Genomic DNA, 19,462 nt, shown 5'->3' with positions numbered 1-19,462 from the left:
TGCCCTGGAAGGATGGAGCTAGCCCGCTGGCTCTGAGGGGTTAGGATTGGGGCCCGCCCTCCGCTTTCCTTCCCCCTTGCACCCCCAAAGGGCATCTCCCCATGCCCCAGGAGGGGGCAGTTCGGGCTCTGGGAAGGGCGGCTGGCGCTCGGCCCCGGGAAGCGGGGGGGCGCAGCTTTGCTGAGCCCGGGAAATGGAGAGCGGGGCGGGAAATAAGGCGCGGGGCGGGGCTTCTCCGCCCCTCCCTCCGGCGCGATTGGGCCGCTGCTGCTGCTGCGATTGGTCGCGCCGGGGAGAGGGGCGGAGCACCTTACCCCCGCCTCTTTCGCAGGGCTGAGCCTATCGCAGCGCGCCATGCGGGCGGGGGCGGGCACTCGGGGCCCCTCCCCCTCCACGCCAAGTCCCGCCTCTTCTCCCGGTGCGCGGCGGCGGCGGCGGCATGGCCGTGTGGACTCGCGCCTGTAAAACGGGGCTGCTGGAGCTGCTGCTGCGGGAGCGCTGGGTGCGGGTGGCGGCGGAGCTGAGCGGGGAAGCGCTGAGCCTGACGGCGGAACCGGGAGGCGGTGAAACGGCGGTGCTTAACGGCGTGGTTAACGGCAACGCGGAGGCGGCGCCCGGTTGCGTGCGGAGGGTGCGGGTGGTGAAGGCGGAGGCTGGTGGGCTCGGTATCAGCATCAAGGGAGGTCGGGAGAATCGGATGCCGGTGCTTATCTCCCGTATTTTCCCGGGGCTGGCGGCGGAACGGAGCGGGGCGCTCCGTCTGGGCGACGCCATCCTCGCCGTTAACGGCGTCGATCTCCGGGATGCCACCCACGACCAAGCCGTCCAGGCGCTGAAGCGAGCTGGGAGGGAGGTCATCCTCGAAGGTACCGCTTAACCCCCTCACCGGCGCCCGGTGCTCCCTCCTCCCTCTCTCGGGTCCCCACCCCCCGCCCCATTACCGAGTCCCACGATACTCTCCTGCTGCTGTCACGGGGCCCCCAGACCTTCCCCCTCGGGTCCCTTCTCCGATTGCGGGACCCTGCTCACCCCACTCACGGTATGTGGGACCCCCCTCCCCAAAAACCTCTGAGCCTGCTGTGTCCCCCCCTGACATGGGGACAGGGACCAGGGGTGTTCCCTCCCCAACTGGGGGCGTCCTGCATGCTTGGGGATGGGACTCCTCCCAGCTGGGGACAAGGACGGGCCATCTCTGCTGACCATGCCCCCCAGGACACAGCTTGGGTCCCCTGGGACAGAGCTGGGATCCCCTGGCTGAGATGTCCTTCCAGCACAGGGTGTCCCCTCTCTCAGAGGTCGAAGCGCCCGCGGTGGGTGCTTGTGCCCCCCGAGTCCCCAGGAAGGGCTGTGGCCTGGGGGGCCAGTTGGGGATCTGCCCGTGTCCCTGTGGGCTCCATGCCCGCGGCACAGCTGGCTTGGCACTGGCCTGGCAGAGCCACCAGCTCCTGCCCGACCTGTTCCCGGGAGCCCGACAAGCTCGGGCAGGACGCACCTGGCCCGGCGGCGTGTGGCACAGGGCTTGTGCCATGGGGTGCCATGCCCCGGGCAGCCGGGAGGACGCCAGCCCCCCTGTGCTATGGGCCAAGGTGGCCCATGTGGGTCTGTGTTGCCACACACGCCGTCCTGGTGTCCTGGCAATGCCATCTGTCCCCTGGTGCATGGGGCTGCTCCCTCTGCCCGGCTGGGCTGGACTGACCCCAGTGATGGGCGCTCCCGCTCGCCTGCTGGCTCCGGCATGCTGCACCAGCACGAGGGCAGGTGGGTGGGCTCCCTGGCACAGCCACCGCTGGCACTGGGGGGCTCCGTGCGGCTCGGCCATGCCGGGGGCCGAGGCGGAGCTGCGGCGCTGGGCTGGGTGCTCAGACACCCGGCGGGTCGGGGCCGCCATCGGAGGCGGTGAGAGCCCCCACAGGACGCCGTGCTGGATTCGCCTCCTTCCCCCCGCTGCTGTCTTGTGCCACCCGGCTGTTTGATCCTGTCCTGCCGGAGCTCCGGCCCTGCGGCATGTTTGTCCCTCGCTTCCGCCACAGGCGCCGCAGCAGCCGCCCCTTCCCTTCCCTCCGGGGCTGCGGCTGCCCCACGGCCTGGCAGGGCCCTCCGGCTGGCAGCTGCGGGCTGTGGAGAGGAGCTGGGGGAGACCCCAACTGTGCCATCCCACCCTGTCCCTCCTCGCCAGCCCCTGGAGGTGTGACTGCTCCCCTGGAGGCAGGCAGGGCTCCCGGGCAGGTGCCCTGGGCTTTGCCGGACCCGGTGCTGGCGGTGGAGCACGGGAGCACCACCCCTGCGCTGGCACCTCGGTGGGGCTGGCAGCCCCCGCCCTGGCCACTGAGTCTGGCCATAGGGACCTGTGCCAGGTGCCTTCCTCCCAGGGTGCCCGCAGGCACACTCTGGCACGCCGGGGGAAGGGAGCCCCTCTGCCCCTGCCGGGAGGTGCGGGCAGGGCCGCCGGCCGGCGGGCACACGGGCTGGCCCGGCACTGGCAAAGGGGAAGGCCAGCTGCAAGAGCCGACCCATGTGAGAATGTATGGAAACCGTGCTGGGGTTTCCCCCGGGAGCGTGGTACCAGTGGCAGGAGGGGGCTCCAGCCCCGAAGATGGACTGTCACCATCTGGCCGGTGCACGGGGGCTCAGCACTGGTGAGGCCGGCACTAAGCTGGCGTTGCCGTGAGGCCAGGGCAGCCGCCTTCCTGCGGCAGGTTGGACGAGGGGTGCAGGCAGCAGCCGGGTTTCCTTTGTGGTGAGCGCGTAGGCGAGGCAGCAGCGGCTGTGCTGGGGCGGCTGCGTGCCGGCCGCCGGCCGCCCAGAAGCAGAAGGGACGGCTGCAGGTGCCGCTGCCCTGGCACCGGCCTCGCGCCTGCCAATGTGAGCTGCTCTGTGCTCCTGACTGCACCCTGGTTGCATGCCCCGAGTGCAGGCAGCCGGCTCTGCCGCCATCCCCGCTGGCAGACACGGTCCTGTGTGTCTGCTCAGTGCCGGGGTGAGCTGGCACAGCCGGCTGGTCCCCACCACTGCCGAGAGCTGCTAGTGTGGCTGCAGCCCCGCTGAGCCCACACTTCTTCGGCAGCACCCTGGCATGGTGCTTGGGCTGCCGCAGCACCAGCTGCCTGGCTCGGCCTCTTGCCCCCCCGGGGGTCTCCCGGCACGCCTGGCATTTGCGGAGATGGTGGCCGTGCCCCGGTGTAGGTCAGCAGTGGCACCATGGGGTCATGGCACCGTGGGCTGTAGCCATGCCGGGGGCTGGCTGGGAGGGTGCTGGGCTCCTGGCCAGTGCTGGAGGCAGCTGTCCACATCTGGTAAACAGCTGCCAAGCAGCAGGGGTGGCAGCTCCCACAGCTGCCGCTGCCTGCGGCACTGCCCTGCCCTGCCTGGCCAGGCAGCAGGATTAGGGGTGCGCGGGACAGCGGTAATCCTGGGATCAGTGCGGCGGGAAGCTAATATTAACTCGTTTGCTGCCCGCAGCAAGGACAGGCGCCTCGTGGCAGCATGTCCCCGTGCCACTGCACTGCTCAGCTCAGCAAATCTGGCAGGAGGGCGGGGGCCGGCCTGCCCATTCCCCATCCCTGCCTGCATCCCCCTGCCCGTGCTGCAGACAGGTGTCAGCCCCTTTGGTGGGGGTATTTGCAGCGGGCACCTGCCCATGGGGCTGTGGGGTCCAGCACCGTGGGGTCCGGCACCGGTGGCTGGCCAAGTGCAGGCCCCAGGCCCCACTGCTGATGTCTCCGCTCCAGCAAAGTGGTGGCCTGGTCGTGGCGTGGCATTGTGCTGGCTCCACGGATGCTGTCACCAAGCAGCAGGGCGCCTGCCTCACAGCAGATTACAGCTTATTTGGGTTTTTTTAGTTTGATTTGAACTCTCCGCTGCCTTAGGGGTGCGGACGTTGCTGCTCCCAGCATGTCCCTCCTTCGGCAATGAGCTGCCGGGGCGATGTGCTGCCGGGGCTCGGCGCAGGCAGGCTGCTCCTCGCGGCCGGCCAGGGAGCTGAGTCTGGGGGGGTTGTGGCGGGTGGGTGGGGGTCCAGCACCGGCTGCAGGTGTTGTGTCCCAGGCTGCCATCAGCTCTCCCTTGCAGCTTTCCTGCCTTGCTAAGTGTGCTGTCCATGCAGCCTCATCCCCGCTCTGGCACGTCGTGGCTCCCTGACATCTCGAATGCCTTGGCTTTTCCCAAGCGTGGCAGCTGGTGCAGCCCATGGGAGCACCGTGGGCTGGGTGAAGCGGGCTCCACGGCTCCCGCTCGCCCTGCTGGAGCTGGGCTGGGCTCCAGGGTGCTGGCACCTCGCCGGGGCTCTGCTTCAGCTGGGCTGGGTGGTGCTCGGGGAGGGATGGTCCGGGAGGAATCGGAGCCGATGCCTCCTTCCTTCCTGCCCAGCCTGGAGAGGAGTGTGGAGCCGGGATGTCCTGGCTGCAAACCCTCCTCGCCCCGCCGGGAGCGGAGGCAGGCTGCTGGCAGGCGCGGGCGACACAGGGTCAGCACACTATCGGCGCCTGCGGCGCTGGAAACTTGGCCGCTGTCAGCCCTGCAGCCAGAGCGGCTCAGGATGGGCTGCAGCCTGACCTCCCGCCCGGCCCATTGTGCTTTGCCGCCTTCCCTTTCCTACGGCCGTGTCGGACACAGGGATGCGCCGCCAGCGCCTGTCCTTTGCATGGGGCACCTCTGGCCCGGGGCAGGGTGAGACCCTTGGGGCCATGCTGGTCCCCGAGCCCCACCAGGGGTGCTGTGCCCCCTTTCCTGCTGCCCTCCACCTGCAGCGCCAGCCAGGGGGTGACTTCAGCTCCATGGGGCATGGGCTGTGCTGGTGCCCCTCAGGGAGGTCCCAGGGCTGGCCAAGACCCCCTGTCTGCTGCGGGGGACAGGCCCCCCTTGTGGCCAGAGCGTCCGTGGGGTGCAGGGCTGCGGCACAGGTGCACAGGACCCCCGCCTGGCCTTAACCTATGTCCCCTCCACCCCACAGTGAAGTTCATGCGGGAGGTGACCCCCTACATCAAGAAGCCCTCACTGGTGTCGGACCTGCCGTGGGAGGGGGCTGCCCCGCAGTCACCCAGCCTGAGCGGCAGTGAGGACTCTGGCTCCCCCCAGCACCAGTGCCCCCGTGACCGCAAGGTGATCCCCCTGAAGATGTGCTTCGCTGCCAGGAACCTCAGCATGCCTGACCTGGAGAACAGGTGAGGGCAGGGGCTGCCCGTGCCCCCCTCCCACCCCAAACCCAGCAGCTGCTCCCTGCAGACCCCCCCAGACAGGGCTGAGGGCTTCCCCTTGCTGTGACTGTGACCTCCCGCCTCCCCCAGTGAGCTGGGCGAGGGAAGCTGGGGGGGTTTGTCCAGGGCTGTGCCATGCTGTGTCCCACCAGGATGGCTGGCAGCCTCCTCTGTTTGCAGAAGGGGGGGCCCGCAAATCCCCTTGGCTCTGCCTGCCGGCAGGGCTGACACCAAACTGTACTGGTGGCTTCCCAGCACAGCCAGAGCCCCAAACCAGTGCGGCCAGTTTGCTGGGCTGGGCACAGGCACGGGCATGCTCAGCTGGGTGCCACCGTCGTCCCAGCCAGCACCGTGTCCCCTGGCAGGCTGATCGAGCTGCACTCGCCGGACAGCCGGAACACCCTGATCCTGCGCTGCAAGGACACGGCGACAGCACACTCCTGGTTCACCGCGCTGCACGCCAACATCGCCGCCCTGCTGCCCCAGGTCCTGGCCGAGCTCAACGCCATGCTGGGCACCGGTGGCACCGTGGCCGGCGGCAGGGAGGTGAAGCACATCGCCTGGCTGGCTGAGCAGGTATGTGCCGCCGGGGCTGCGCCGGAGCTGCTGCCCAGCGCCATCCCTGGGGACAGCCGTGCCGCTGGGGCGGTGGCTGCAGCTGTGTGGCTGGAGAGCCGTGCCACCAGGCTCTGCTGCTCCCCAGCCGGCCAGCTGCGCTGCAGCGAAGGCCGCGCTTCCTGTGCCCTCAGTCCCGTTTCCCGCCGGGATTCCCAGCTGGAGATGCTTGTCACCTCCTTGCTCTTCCATGAATTCGCTGCCTGAGAGCCGCAGCCTGCCTGGGCACGGTGGTGAGCTTGGGGCGGCCCAGCTTTCCAGGATGGCCACCCTCGGCAGCACCTTGCACAGCTTTGCATGATGCTGCCAAGAGCCCGGCAACGCAGAGCCGCTGGCTTGGGGTTGGCACAGCTGTGGGTGTGGGGAGCGGGATGCCAGTAGCCCCTCACCGTGCGCTCGTGTCTCGTGCAGGCACGCCTGGATGGAGGGCGGCAGCAGTGGCGACCGGTCCTCATGGCGGTGACGGAGAAGGACCTGCTGCTGTACGATGGCATGCCCTGGACCAGGGACGCCTGGGCTTCCCCTTGCCACAGCTACCCGCTGGTGGCTACCAGGTGGGCTGGGGGGCTGGCTCTGCCCACCTGTGGCTGCTGGGTACCAGCACCCCTTGGCCACATCCAGCTCTGCCTCTCACCAGAGCTGGGTGGGGAGACCCCAAAACACCAATGGGCATGGGGCAGCATGGTGCTGGCACTGCCGTTGCACCCCTGACCCCCTTCTCTGTCCATGTGTCCTGTCCTGTCCCCAGGCTGGTCCACTCAGGCTCAGGCCGCCGCTCGCCCGCACTGGGCTGCGAGCTCACCTTCGCCACCCGGACGGGCTCTCGCCAGGGCGTGGAGATGCACGTTTTCCGTGTGGAAACCCACCGGGACCTCTCCTCCTGGACGCGTGTCCTCGTCCAGGGCTGCCACGCCGCCGCCGAGTTGATGAAGGAGGTGACTGTGGGTGAGTGTGGTGCTGCAGGTGTCCCCTGCTGGGTTGCTGGTTGGGCTGGTGGGACCTGGGTGACCGGGGGGGGGCCTGAGCGTGCCCGTGCCCACAGGCTGCACGCTGGGCGGGCAGGAGGTCCAGCTCTCCATCCACTACGAGGGCGGCTTCACCATCTGCCGAGAGGAGCCGGGCAGCAGTGTCCTCTTCCGCTACCCCTACGAGAGGCTGAAGATGTCGGCGGACGATGGCATCAGGACCCTCTACCTGGACTTCGGGGGTCCTGAGGGCGAGCTGGTGAGGAGTGGGCAGCAGGGCTCCCCACCCCGATTTATGGCGGGGGGTGTGTGTCCTCCAGGGGTGGCTCTTGCTTTCCCCCCCCCTCTCTGCAGCATCGTGGCTGCTGAGTATCACTGGGTAGCACTGGCTGGGAGCCCCCAGCCCCAGCTGGGAGCCCCCCCAGTGCCCCCCGTGGGGTTTGGCATGCTGGTGGGGGGTTAACATTGCTCTCTATCTTCCCTCCCCCAACCCCAGGCGCTGGACCTGCACTCCTGCCCCAAGCCCATCGTCTTCATCCTGCACACCTTCCTCTCGGCCAAAGTCACCCGCATGGGGCTGCTGGCGTAGGGGGCCCCGGCCCCCCGCCTCCCCCCACCACAAACCAGCGGAGGGGCCCCATGCCCCTCCTGCCCTGCCAGTGCCTTGCTGGGGCCAGACTGGCAGCCCTGAGAGCTGCCGGGGTTGTGGCAGGATGGCTGCCCGGGGGGGTGAGCCCTTCTGCTCCACACCGGTGGTCCTGGCCTCCCCCCTGCCCCAGTGCCAGGGGGGCCAGGGCACAGGCACCAGCTTTAACCCCCCTTCCTCGGGCCTGAAGCCATCACTGATCTCACCACTGTGCCTTGGGGTGGGGTGAGCCCAGCCCTGACGTGTGGGGGACCCCAGGTGCTCCCCCCAGCTGTGTCTGGGGCAGCCAGTGCGCCCCCCACCCCCGCCTTGGGGTCCTCCCAAAGGGGGTCACATTGTGTCCCCCCGGCCATGGGTTGGAGCTCAGGCTGTCGGCCCCCCATTGCTGCAGCACAGGGTCCCAGTGCCCTGCGCAGGGTGTGGGGGGGACATTCTTGTCTTACTCGACGCGCTGAAGAGTACAAAAGGGGCTGTCCCCCCACCAGCTGCACCAACCCCCCCACCCGGGAGGGCCCTCCCCCCTCCCCCCCCAAACCTTCCAAAGCCAGAAAACAACTATTGTGTCTGTGCTGCCCTGGGCAGGTGGGGGCTGGGCTGCCTGGGGAGCCCCACGGGCTGCTGCCCCCCAGCTGTGCTGCCCCCCAGCACTGCAGCCTCTGCCCCCCCCTGCCCGGGAGCTGCTCTGCGGGTCGACCCCTCCGCATTTGGGGCAGGATGTGTGGATTGATGCACTTTTGCTTTTTGTACTCCTCGGGGGGGGGCAGCTCCCACACCCTGGGGTGGTGGTGGGGGTCCCAGGCATGGCAGGAGCAGGACCTCCCCCCCCTCGACGGGGCTGTCCCCTCCTGGCTGAAGCCCTGTTACCCCCCAGCCAAACTTCTCTGCACATTTTTCTGCTTCCTGGGGGGCTGTGCTGGCTGGGGGGGTCCTAGGGGGGTCCCGGGTTGCACACAAGCACTACAGCTGCTGGACCCCCCGGTGCCTCCCCCCGGCACCACCCCCACCCTTTATTTTTGTATTCTTTGTAAATCGCTATTTATATCAGATTGCCATTTCTGGGGGCTCCGAGTCTCTCTCTTGGGGGGGTGGGTGCGTGTGTGTGTGTGCCTACTGGAGTGGGTGGGCAGCACTGGGCACCCAGTACAAGAAGGACTGGGATGTACTGGGGAGAGCCTGGGGGGGAGGATTGGGGCAGGGGCCTAGTTCTGCTGGGGAGTGGGGGGGTCATCGACGGGCATAGGTACCTGCAGGCTGGGCTGGGGGCAGTGGCAGGGAGCCCCCCAGACAGTGCTGATCCCAGTCCCATGTACCCCGGGTGTGCACGCGTGGCTGTGTGTGGGTACACACTGGGCACGTGTGTGCTCTGCGTGTGGGTGTGCACACGTGGGTGGGTACAAGTGTGCACACTGTGTGGGCAGGTGCACACCATATGTGTGTGTGCGCGCGCATAGCATACACGTGTGCCTGCGGGTCTGTGGGTGCACACACACGTACAGGCAGGTGTGGGGGTGTGCACGTGCACACAGGTAGGGGTGCACACACCACAGGGGCTTGTCGGTGTATGTGGGTGCACCCGGGCTGGGCACGGCTGCGGGGGTGCACATGTGCTGGGGAGGGCACACGTGTAGGAGTGCACAGACACGTAGGGGTGCATGCACACACAGGGGAGCGCACATGTAGGAGTGCACAAACACCTAGGGGTATATGCAGGCACGGGTGCACACGCAGGGAAGTGCACACATACACACGCATCACAGACACAAACACACACAGACACACACACAGACAGACACAGACACACACAGACACACACAGAGACACACACACACACACACACACGCCCCGCCCCCGTGTGTGCGGGGCCGCCCCGGAGGCGCGCGGCGGGGGGCGGAGCCGCGGCAGGTCCCGCCCCGGGGCGCCGGCGGGTGCCGGCAGGGGGCGCCCTGGCGCAGAGCCGCAGTCGCGGGCGGTCCCTCGGGCCCCGCCGCCGCCGCCGGGCCGGGCCGCGCCAGGAGCGGCCGCACCGGGCGATGAGATGACAGCGGCCACCCTGCAGGTACAGGGCTGCGGGCTGCCAGGGCCCCCCTGCCCCACTCCCGGGCCGCGCCGGGCAGCGCTCACCCGCTCCGGGGCCGCTGCCGTGCGGCCGGGCTAGGCCTCACCCTGCCCCGGTGCTGTGCCGGCGGAGAGAGGCCTCACCGGCCCTGGTGCGGTACTGGCCGGGGGCGGGCCTCACCCTGCTCCGGTGCCGTGCCGGCGAGGGGCGGGCCTCACCCGGTGCCGGCTGGGGAGAGGCCTCACCCTGCCCCGGTGCCAGGCGCCGCTACGGTGGTCTCGTCCTGCGGTGTGCCCGGCTGGGGCGGTGGGGAAGGAGCTAGGCCTTGGCCCACCGGGGCCAAGGTTCCCGCTGGCCGCCCCGGTGGGAGCAGGCGCTCCCTCGGGGTGGGGAAGGGCCTCATCCAGCTCCAGCCCCGGTGCCGCTCCACGGCTGACGGTGCTGCACGCTCCCCCACCAGAAAGCCATCGACCTGGTCACCAGAGCCACCGAAGAGGACAAGGCCAAGAACTATGAGGAGGCGCTGCGGCTGTACCAGCACGCCGTGGAGTGCTTCCTACACGCCATCAAATGTGAGGCGGGGCTGGTGTCCTCCTGCCACAGTGCGGGGGGCTCCAGAGGGGGCCGTGGGGGTGCCAGCGGTGGCATGGGGCCATGGGTGATGCCTGGGGGTCTCCACAGATGAAGCGCACAGTGACAAGGCGAAGGAGAGCATCCGGGCCAAGTGCATGCAGTACTTGGACCGGGCGGAGAAGCTGAAGGAGTACCTGCGCAGCAAGGACAAGCAGGGCAAGAAGCCGGTTAAAGAGTCCCAGAATGACAACAAGGGGTGCGTGAGGGTGTGAGGACCCCCGGCTTGGCGGTGGAGCCGACAGGACCCTGCTGCCCTACCAGGGCCAGTTCTGCTCCTGACCCATGTCCTCTCTCCCCAGGAGTGACAGTGACAGCGAGGGCGAAAACCCGGAGAAGAAGAAGCTGCAGGAACAGCTGATGGGTGAGGGGCTGCGGCAGCTGTGGCGGGCACGGTTGTGCTGGCTGGCTGTGGGGTTAGTGGAGGGATTCCCAGACAGCCATCACGAGGGGTGGCTGTGGGGAGGGGGACAAGCTATGGGACTGGGACCCAGGGGCACATTGCTGGGTCTGCTAGCCTGCAAACTGGCCTCTGTGCCAAGGGGCAGTGGGGTTGGGGTGGGGGGCATGGAGGTGTGGGGAGGGAAGAGGGCTCTGGCTCACCCAGCTCTTGTCAGACATCGGGAGCATGGTGCCCATCTCTGCGGGGCCATGTGAGCAAAGCAACCTCCTTGCAGGTGCCATCATGATGGAGAAGCCCAATGTGCGGTGGAGTGACGTGGCCGGCCTGGAAGGAGCCAAGGAAGCTCTGAAGGAGGCTGTGATCCTGCCCATCAAGTTCCCACACTTGTTTACTGGTGAGGGTCATGGCAGTGCTACAGCTGCCGCTTGCCCATGGAGGAAGTGCCATGAGGTGGCAGCTGTAGCAAACGTGTGCTGGGGGGGTGACCCTGAGCAGCAGGGATGCGTGTCCCTGTGGGCCCATGCGGATCCGGCCAGCACAGGGACTGGGGAGCCGTGACACTGGCCTCTGTCACAGGGAAGCGCACGCCCTGGCGAGGGATCCTGCTCTTTGGGCCCCCTGGCACCGGCAAGTCCTACTTGGCCAAGGCCGTGGCCACTGAAGCCAACAACTCCACCTTCTTCTCTGTGTCATCCTCCGACCTGATGTCGAAGTGGCTGGGAGAGAGCGAGAAGTAAGCTGGCAGCAGGGGTGCATGACTGCTGCTGCCGCTGGCTGCACTGGCAGTGCTAGAGCTGTGGCTGGGGCAGAGGAGCCACCGGCATCAGTGACCACTGTTAACGCAGATAAAGGGTTGCAGGGGAGAGTGCAGGCCCTCGTGATGCTCCACAGCCCAGGGACAGCCCTTCTGGCATGGAAGTCACCTGGCTGCCAGCGCAGGGTTCCCAGGGTGGGCGGGGGCAGGAGGAGCTGGCAGCATGTGTGGCTCCTTGCCCTGGGGCTGTCACGGGCTCTGGGTGCTGTTGGTGCTGTGGAGGGTCCCTGAGTGGGGTACCCTGTCCTCTGCTTTGTTCCCAGGCTGGTGAAGAACCTGTTTGAGCTGGCAAGGCAGCACAAGCCCTCCATCATCTTCATCGACGAGGTGGACTCACTGTGCGGCTCCCGCAATGAGAACGAAAGTGAGGCGGCGAGGCGCATCAAGACGGAGTTCCTGGTGCAGATGCAAGGTGTGTGGGGCTTCCCCAGTGGGATGAACTGGTGCGGGGTCCCCAGGGAGAGGACAGAGTGGGTTGGGGTGGGAGAAGCTGCCAGATGCCTGCATCCCGCGTTCCCTGCGGGTTGCTCTGAGCTGTCTGCCTGCTGTGTCCCTGGGCAGGTGTGGGGAACAGCAGCGATGGGATCCTGGTGCTGGGTGCCACCAACATCCCTTGGGTGCTGGACTCGGCCATCAGGAGAAGGTGAGCAGGACACGATTGTCCTCCAGCTCCCGGACCCGCATCCACGGCAGGGTGGCAGTGTGGGGCTCACCCCCCCACCTGCCTGCACTACCCTCAGGTTTGAGAAGCGCATCTACATCCCACTGCCCGAGGAGGCAGCCCGGGCCCAGATGTTCAAGATCCATCTGGGCAACACCCCGCACTGCCTGACAGACGCCAACATCCAGGAGCTGGCCCGCAAGACAGACGGCTACTCGGGGGCCGACATCAGCATCATCGTGCGGGATGCCCTGATGCAGCCTGTCCGCAAAGTCCAGTCAGCAACGCACTTCAAGAAGGTGAGCAGGGGGCTGTCCCTGGCCAGGGGGGTCCACCCACTCTGGGGGGGGTGGGGAGGGGCGGTCCCGCGGCTGGTGTTGGTGCTGTGGCTACCATCCCACTGAGCACCATGCTGCCCGGCTCTGCTGCAGGTCCGTGGTCCCTCCCGCACCACTCCTGGTGCTTTTGTGGATGACCTGCTGACACCGTGCTCGCCTGGTGACCCAGGTGCCACTGAGATGACCTGGATGGAGGTGCCCAGTGACAAGCTGATGGAGCCCATCGTCTGCATGGTTAGTGCCACTGCGGCAGCTTACGGGGTGGAGGCTGGCCCCAGCACAGCAACCCTGCAGCCCCAGCTCTGCCACTTCCATCCCTCCTCCCAGGCAGCCACCTTCTCCGGGCCCAGGGCTGCAGCTCCTGTGGGTGGATACAGCCCTGTGCTCCCCATGGTGGGGAGTCTCCCGCTTGCCAGTCCCCCTGCAGGGTGCTGAGCCCCCAGTGAAGGCCTGGGTGCTGGGGAAGGGCCTGGGCTCCTCCAGGCAGCTCCCACCTGCAGAGCCAGTGTTGCTGCATGGCAGCGGTGCCAGCACCCAGCCCGTGGCAGCACCCACGGGATGGGTAGAGCTGCCTGCGCTGTGGGGGGGGTCCCTACCCGGTGTCACCCTCCCCCCCAGCAGCGCCTGTTCTCAGCTGCCCCACCTGCTTGTGTTGCAGTCGGACATGCTGCGCTCACTGGCCACCACCCGCCCCACCGTCAACGCTGATGATCTCCTGAAGGTGAAGAAATTCACGGAGGATTTTGGACAGGAAGGTTAAAAAGCTGGGGTGGGTGAGCGTGGGGTTGGGGCAGCCACACTGGCAGGGCCCTGCTGTGCCCCCCCCCTCCCCCCCCCCCCAGCCCCGACACTGCTGGCCATGCCAAACAGGTTCATCTTCCGCTCACTGTCCACCCCATCACACTGGCACCTGGCCAGGCACTGGGAGCATGGCCCGGGGGGGCTGACACTACGGGGAGGGGGGGTGGGGGGGACTGTGTCCGAGCATGGCCTGGGTGGCCAGGTGCTCCCACTGGGTGCGCCCCACTCTTCTTCCTGCTCTTTTTTTTTTTTATTTTTTAAATTAATGCTGCTTGGGTTCTGTCTTGTTTATATGACAATAAAAACAATCCAAAAGCTTCAGCAGGTGCCCGGCCCCTACCTGAGGCTCTGACTGCACTGGGGGACCCAGCCCAGCCCCCCCTACCCCACCCACCCCCAGCCAGCACCGCACGTCCCCCCGTGCAGTCCCCAGGCCCAGTTCAGCCCCATCCTGGTGCCAGCCTTGCGCCCTGGCTGCTGCGCATGCCACAACCCTGGCTCTCAAACATCCCCTTGAAGAGGAAGATCTGCCGCCCATCACCCCCCCCGCGCAGCCAGTCTTGTTCCTAGACCCACAAAATGATTTCAGGTGCAAAGGGCAGCCTGGGGAGCCAGCGGGCAGGAAGGGCCGGTAGCCATGCTGCATCCACAGTGTGTATTGGCTGCAATAAAACCGAGTGGGAGCCCTCGTGGCCGTGGCTCTTCGCTGCTTCTTTTGCCAGGGTAAGGACGGGGTGCTCAGAACCATGCCGGATGAGTCCTGGGCCCCAGCGCTCTGCTGAGGCTCTGCTCCGGAGGGACGGGCAGTGGGACAGCCTGTGTGGGCTGCGTCAGTCCAGCAGCTCCATCCAGCTGACGTTGGTGAAGGTGCGGGTGTCCATCCGGTCGATGTAGAGGATCCCATCCAGGTGGTCCATCTCGTGCTGGATGATGCGGGCGGCCCAGCCCGTCGCCTCCCAGCTCACGGGCTTCCCGTGCTCGTCCACGCCTGCTGCCAGGAGAGTGGCGGGGTCGGTGGGGCTGGGACTCGGGGGGGGGGGGGGGGGGCCGGGGAGGGGACCAGGCGGTAATGGGGCAGCGAAGGGGGGGCCTGTGTGAGAGTGGGGGGACCTGTGTGAGAGTGGGGGCAGGTGTGGTGTCCTATCCGGGGGCAGGGCCGGGGTCTTGGGGCAGGCAGGGCAGGGGGCTGGGACAGGCAGGGCGGGTGGCCGTACCGGAGACGTGGACGGCCCAGTGGCGCGGGACGTAGGCGGAGAAGCCGCGGAGGCTGGCGCAGCCCTCGGGGCCGGTGACGAGCCGCGAGTCCAGGACGCGCAGCGCGGGGTTGACGAGCAGGCGCAGCGCGAAGGGCTCGATGCGGTGGGCGCGGCGCAGCGCCGGCGGGTACCAGCGGCAGCGGGCGGGGGGCAGCTCGGCGGCGAAGACGCGCAGCGGGACGCCCAGCTGCGGGGCGCTCAGCCCCAGGCACGGCCAGCGCCGCAGCCCCGCCGCCAGCGCCGCCGCCAGCCGCCGCAGCTCGGGGCCGCCCAGCCGCTCGGGGCCCACGGCGGCGGCGGCGGCGCGCAGCACCGGGGCGCCCACCTGGCAGGGGGCGGCGAAGGGCGGCGCGGGCGGGCCCAGCACCCGCCGCCGCAGCGCCCGCCAGTACGAGCGTTCCCGCTCGGCCCAGCCCGCCGCGTCCCCGCAGCCGCGGCCCGGGGGGCCCTGCCGCGCGCGCCCCGCCAGCCGCCGCCCCGCCGCCAGCGCCACCGCCATGGGGGTCGCCTGCGCGCGCAGCTGGGGCGCGGCGGGGGTGCGGGGCGCCCCCTGGCGGCGGGACGGGGGGCAGCGGGGCTCCCGCTACCGCCGGGGGGCGCGGGGGGCGGCGGGCCACCGCCCGGCCCGGCCCCGCTACCCCGTGCCGGCTGAGATGCCAGGCAGCGCGGCCCCCGCGGGGGAGCTCTCCGGCCCCGGCAGGGGCTCCCCGGGCAGGGCCTCCCCGTCCGCCCCCGGGCGCCTCTCCTGGGCCGGCTCCTCCTCGCCCAGCGCCGGCAGCAGGAAAGCCAGCGGCTCCCGCAGGGCGGCCACATCGATGCGGCCCAGGCGGCCAAAGCGCTGCAGCTGGGTGGGGGGGGACGCCTGCCAGAGAGGAAGAGGGGGTCAGGTGGGGGCCTGCGGGCAACGGGAACCCCACAGAGGTGGCAACAGTGGGATGGCACCCAGCTGTCTTGCAGGGAGAGCCCAGCCCCCCTGTACATCTCCACCTCCCCACCCCAAGATACAAACCCCTGGGGTCTCACCCAATGCCTGCGCGATCTGTGCCGGGGGAAAGAGGACCTGGAGGCAGCGGTTCAGGTAGGGCAGCAGATCCTCCAGGAAGGCCGTGCAGAACTGGACAAAGAGCTCCTGCTCCCGCCCGCTGAAAGCCGCCTCCTCTGCACGGTGGAAGGCCAGGATGGTTTTGGTCACCTGGGGCAAAAGGCAAGAGTCGTTAATTCCTTGGGGAGTTGTTAATTCTGAGGTCGATTATAAGAGGCTTTACAAGCCTCAGTGCCAGGTCCTGCAGTGGGGTCACAACAGCCCCAGGCAGCATTGCAGGCTTGGGGAAGAGCAGCTGGGAAGCTGCCTGGCAGGAAAGGACTTGGGGGTGTTGACCAACAGTCACCTAAACACGAGCCACCAGTGTGCCCAGACTTTACCGCTCTACGACTCAACTGCCTGTTGAGGCTGTAGCGAGGCAGGGGTCAGTCTCTTCTCCCAAGTGACAACCAACAGGAGAAGAGGGAACAGCCTCAAGTTGCACCAGGGGAGGTTTAGATTGGATATTGGGTAAAATTTCTTCACCAAAAGGGCAGTCAAGCACTGGAACAGGCTGCCCAGGGAGACGGTGTAGTCACCATCCTTGGAAGGATTTAGGAGATGCGTAGATGTAGCAGTTAGGGGCATGGTTTAGTGGCGGGCTTGAAAGTGAAAGATTAACGGTTGGACTCTATGATCTTAAAGGTCTTTTCCAAAGTAAATGATTGTACAACTCTATCCTATGAATACTGAGGGCAGTGTGAGCCATCCCTGTGTACTCCCAGGACAAGGCACAGCTCCTTCCCCCAGTGCCTCACCTCACCAAGTGCAGCCTCCAGGCAGGCAGTGACGTCTTGGGCCAGGGCGATGGGGCAGCAGAGCCGTAGGTCATTGAAGGCGACGAGGATGCCATTGAGGAAGCAGGCGAGGGGCGGGAAGTCCAGCAGCACCATGGGTGGCTGCAGCGTCCCCGGCTGGGCCGTGGGCATTGGCACCCCGGCACTGCCCCCCAGGACAGATGGGGTAGAAATGAGCGTGTAGGAATTCATCTCCTCCCGGAACTTCTCCACTACCTCCTCCACCGCCTTCCTGAAAGCGGTGGCAGCTACGTGCTGGAAGAGGGGGGCCAGCTGCCCGCGGAAATCGGCCCCCACCCTGCTGAAGGAGAGGCCGAAGTACATGCACTGCCCCAGCAGCGAGTCCAGGCGGCTGCCCACCCCGCGCTGAAGATCGCGCTCCAGTGTCTGCAGGAACTGGGAGACCTTCTGCAGCACCCAGCCATGGAAGATGGCCCCCTCGTTGAGGGCCTGCCCCTCGGGGGGCAAGAGTGGCTCCTCGTCAGAGAAAATGGCACGATACTGGGTGATGATGTCAAAGAGGTGGACACGACAGGTCTCGATGGTCTTGGTGATGTGGAAGTAGGGGTCATCGTCAGGGATGGAGGCCTGGATGGAGCGTAGCCAGGCATCCCGCGCCTGCAGGAACTTGATGCGCAGCTCAGCCTCTGTGAAGACGTCCATGCGCCGCAGGTAGCCAATGACCCGCAGGCAGGCTGGCAGCTGGATGTTGGTGCGGAGCTGCTGGATGAGCTGGTTCAGCATCAGCTGGGTGGACTGGCGCACCTCGTCCACGATGCCCTGGGGTGGGAGAGAGGCCTCAGCTGCTGGGGCCAGGTGTGGGGTGGCCGTGGGGCAGGGGCAGAGTAGGGCCTACCTGGATCACGGGGATGTTGCTGTGCTTTCTCTCCAGCCGGCGCACATAGGCAGCGAGCTCCAGTGCCTCCTCATAGTAACCATTACGGACACAGGTGTCCATGAGCTGCGGGATCTCCAGGATCTCCAGGATCTCCGTGTGCCGGTTCAGCGTCAGGCTGTTCATGCGCCGGCTGCAGGCAATCTCCTCCGCATCACGCATGAAATTCCTGCGGGATTGGGACAGGGTAAGCACGAGGGTCTCCCCTGCAGTGAGTGGACCCCAGGACCCTCCCACCCACACTGGCCTCTCCTCAGCGCTATCCAGGGCCCCCTCCCAGTGCTGCCATTACCCCCCGTCTCTGTCAGCCTCGATCCTTACTGGGCCCAGCACCAAGGCTCCTCTCGCCCCGCTCCAGCCCAGCCCGCGCTGGCCTCCCTTGCCCGCTGGACTGCCCCTGCCCCAGCCCTTTCCCTCCTCCCCGTTTCCACCGGTGCCTTCCCCGCCGCGGCCCCCACCAACCCCGGTCCCCCCCGAGCCCTCGCCCGGTCCCCGGCCCCGCACCGGCAGGCATCCTGGAGGGCGGGCAGGCGGCCCAGCAGGCTGCCGAGGCGGCTCTCGATGCCGCCGAAGCCGCGGCCGGCGCGGCCAGTGCACTCGGCGGAGCGGATGAAGGCCCGGTAGTGCTCGAAGGCCAGGCGGCGCGTCTCCGCCCCCACCCGCGCCCGCTCCGCCGCCAGCCGCGCCGGCTCCCGCCCCAGCTCCGCCAGCCCCAGCGCCGCCAGCTCGGCCACGTAGGCGGAGAGCTCGGGGCCGCCGGGCCCCGCCGCCGCCGGGCCGCGCAGCCAGGCCAGCAACCGGGCCTCCTCCGCCGCCGCCGCCATCGCGCCGCTCTGGCCGGACCGTCCCGGTGGCCCGCCGCGCCGCTTCCGGGTCCGCCGCTTCCGCGTCCGCCGCTTCCGGGTCCGCCGCTTCCGGTTCCGGCGCAGCCCCGCGTGCGGGGCGCGGAGCGATGCGGCCGCTGACCGAGGCGGAGACGCGGGCGGTGTTCGAGAAGCTCGGACGATAGTGAGGGGCCGGGGGCCGGGCTGGGGGGGGGCGGCGGGACAGATGAGCCCGGGGAGCCGCGGCGGGAGGGGGCCGGGAGGGGGGCCCGGGCCGGGCTCACGGGGCCTGTCCCCGCAGCATCGGTGAGAACATCCAGCTGCTGGTGGACCGCCCCGATGGCACCTACTGCTTCCGCCTGCACCGCGACCGCGTCTACTACCTGAGGTGAGAGGGGCGGCCGGGGGGCGTGCGGCCGGCTCCGGTACCGGCCGGCCGTGGGCTCTGCCCTGGGGGCCGTTCCAGCTCTGCCCCCCGCTCCCCGCAGCGAGAAGCTGCTGAAGGTGGCTGTGAGCATCCCCCGGGACAACCTGGTGGCGCTGGGCACCTGCTTCGGGAAGTTCACCAAGACGCAGAAGTTCCGGCTCAGCGTCACGGCCCTGGATTTCCTTGCGCCCTACGCCAAGGTGGGACATGGCCCCTCGGCCGCCCCCCCGCCCCGTGCCGGACCCCCCCGGCCCCTCACGGCTCTGGGCTTCCCTTGCAGTACAAGGTGTGGGTGAAGCCCGGCTCGGAGCAGTCCTTCCTCTACGGCAACCACGTCCTGAAGTCGGGCCTGGGCCGCATCACAGAGAACACAGCCCAGTACCAGGGCGTGGTGGTGTACTCCATGGCCGACGTCCCGCTGGTGAGTGGCCGACGCGGCCCCTGTGCTTTCCAGGGCTGGGGTGTGGGTACAAGGTGGGGAGAAACTCTCTTCTCATGACCCCTTCATCTTTTCCCCAGGGCTTTGGGGTGGCTGCCAAGTCCACCCAGGAGTGCCGGAAGGTGGACCCCATGGCCATTGTGGTGTTCCACCAAGCCGACGTTGGGGAGTACGTGCGGAGTGAGGACACGCTGGCCTAAAGGAACTTCAGCGCTCCCAAGACGCAAGCATTCCTGGGCAGAATGGACCTTGTCCTGCACCGTTGGTTCAGCAGCGGTGCAGGGAGCCACAGGGAGCCCACACAGGGTGGAGGGGCTGGGAGCCACCAGCATGCAGCCCTGCACCCCTGCGGGGCATGCTGCCAATGCAAGGAGGAGCTCCCCCTGTGCCAGACCTGCCCCTGGCATCACATAAAGCCTGTTCCTTCTCCCAGACTGCCTGTTGTCTATTGCAGAGCCTTGGGGGGGGTGGGGTGTGTCAGTGCTTGCCTCTGCTGCACATCTCTGCCTTGCTGGGGCAGTGCGATACGCTGCGGTGTGAATCCAGAGGGGAGAAGCACCACATTTGGTTTGGCAGACGAGACTGGGGGGGAAGCTCGCAGTCCGGGGCCGGGCTGTCAGAG

At 67.9% G+C, this 19,462-nt stretch overlaps 4 protein-coding genes across 7 annotated transcripts; 3 read left to right on the top strand and 1 right to left on the bottom strand.

Moving 5' to 3' along the window:
* Positions 1–398: 398 nt before the first annotated feature.
* On the top strand, positions 399–8,473 carry SNTB2 (syntrophin beta 2). Of its 3 annotated transcripts, XM_005235444.3 has the most exons (7): positions 399–866; positions 4,949–5,159; positions 5,558–5,768; positions 6,219–6,361; positions 6,556–6,752; positions 6,850–7,031; positions 7,269–8,473. In XM_005235444.3, the coding sequence occupies exons 1-7, from the start codon at positions 440–442 to the stop codon at positions 7,359–7,361; spliced, it is 1,464 nt and encodes a 487-aa protein (XP_005235501.2). In that variant the 5' UTR covers positions 399–439; the 3' UTR covers positions 7,362–8,473. The 3 variants fall into 3 exon arrangements, with proteins under 3 accessions (XP_005235501.2, XP_055674719.1, XP_055674718.1); XM_055818744.1 differs by lacking the exon at positions 399–866 and having other exon boundaries at positions 3,547–5,159; positions 6,870–7,031; XM_055818743.1 differs by lacking the exon at positions 399–866 and having other exon boundaries at positions 3,547–5,159.
* An 852-nt stretch (positions 8,474–9,325) lies between these two features.
* On the top strand, positions 9,326–13,813 carry VPS4A (vacuolar protein sorting 4 homolog A). Its single transcript, XM_055818746.1, has 11 exons — positions 9,326–9,474; positions 9,935–10,046; positions 10,156–10,303; positions 10,407–10,468; positions 10,782–10,901; positions 11,084–11,240; positions 11,585–11,733; positions 11,883–11,964; positions 12,062–12,281; positions 12,414–12,554; positions 12,979–13,813. The coding sequence occupies exons 1-11, from the start codon at positions 9,454–9,456 to the stop codon at positions 13,078–13,080; spliced, it is 1,314 nt and encodes a 437-aa protein (XP_055674721.1). The 5' UTR covers positions 9,326–9,453; the 3' UTR covers positions 13,081–13,813.
* COG8 (component of oligomeric golgi complex 8) lies at positions 13,791–18,038 on the bottom strand. 2 transcript variants are annotated; one of them, XM_055818741.1, is made up of 5 exons: positions 17,655–18,037; positions 17,112–17,319; positions 16,217–17,035; positions 15,401–15,569; positions 13,791–14,109 (listed from the first exon to the last, which is right to left on the bottom strand). In XM_055818741.1, the coding sequence occupies exons 1-5, from the start codon at positions 17,972–17,974 to the stop codon at positions 13,952–13,954; spliced, it is 1,674 nt and encodes a 557-aa protein (XP_055674716.1). In that variant the 5' UTR covers positions 17,975–18,037; the 3' UTR covers positions 13,791–13,951. The 2 variants fall into 2 exon arrangements, with proteins under 2 accessions (XP_055674716.1, XP_055674717.1); XM_055818742.1 differs by lacking the exon at positions 13,791–14,109 and adding an exon at positions 14,890–15,239 and having other exon boundaries at positions 15,387–15,569; positions 17,655–18,038.
* NIP7 (nucleolar pre-rRNA processing protein NIP7) lies at positions 18,008–19,272 on the top strand. Its single transcript, XM_055818749.1, has 5 exons — positions 18,008–18,158; positions 18,276–18,362; positions 18,463–18,601; positions 18,682–18,822; positions 18,921–19,272. Exons 1-5 carry the CDS (start codon positions 18,103–18,105, stop codon positions 19,038–19,040), a joined length of 543 nt encoding a protein of 180 aa, XP_055674724.1. The 5' UTR covers positions 18,008–18,102; the 3' UTR covers positions 19,041–19,272.
* Positions 19,273–19,462: the final 190 nt, after the last annotated feature.

This window comes from Falco peregrinus, chromosome 14 (assembly GCF_023634155.1).
Source record: "Falco peregrinus isolate bFalPer1 chromosome 14, bFalPer1.pri, whole genome shotgun sequence".
In the NCBI taxonomy this organism is placed as follows: Eukaryota; Metazoa; Chordata; class Aves; order Falconiformes; family Falconidae; genus Falco; species Falco peregrinus.
The sequence above is the reverse complement of the archived record's forward strand: the minus strand, read 5'-3'. Positions and strand labels throughout refer to the sequence as shown.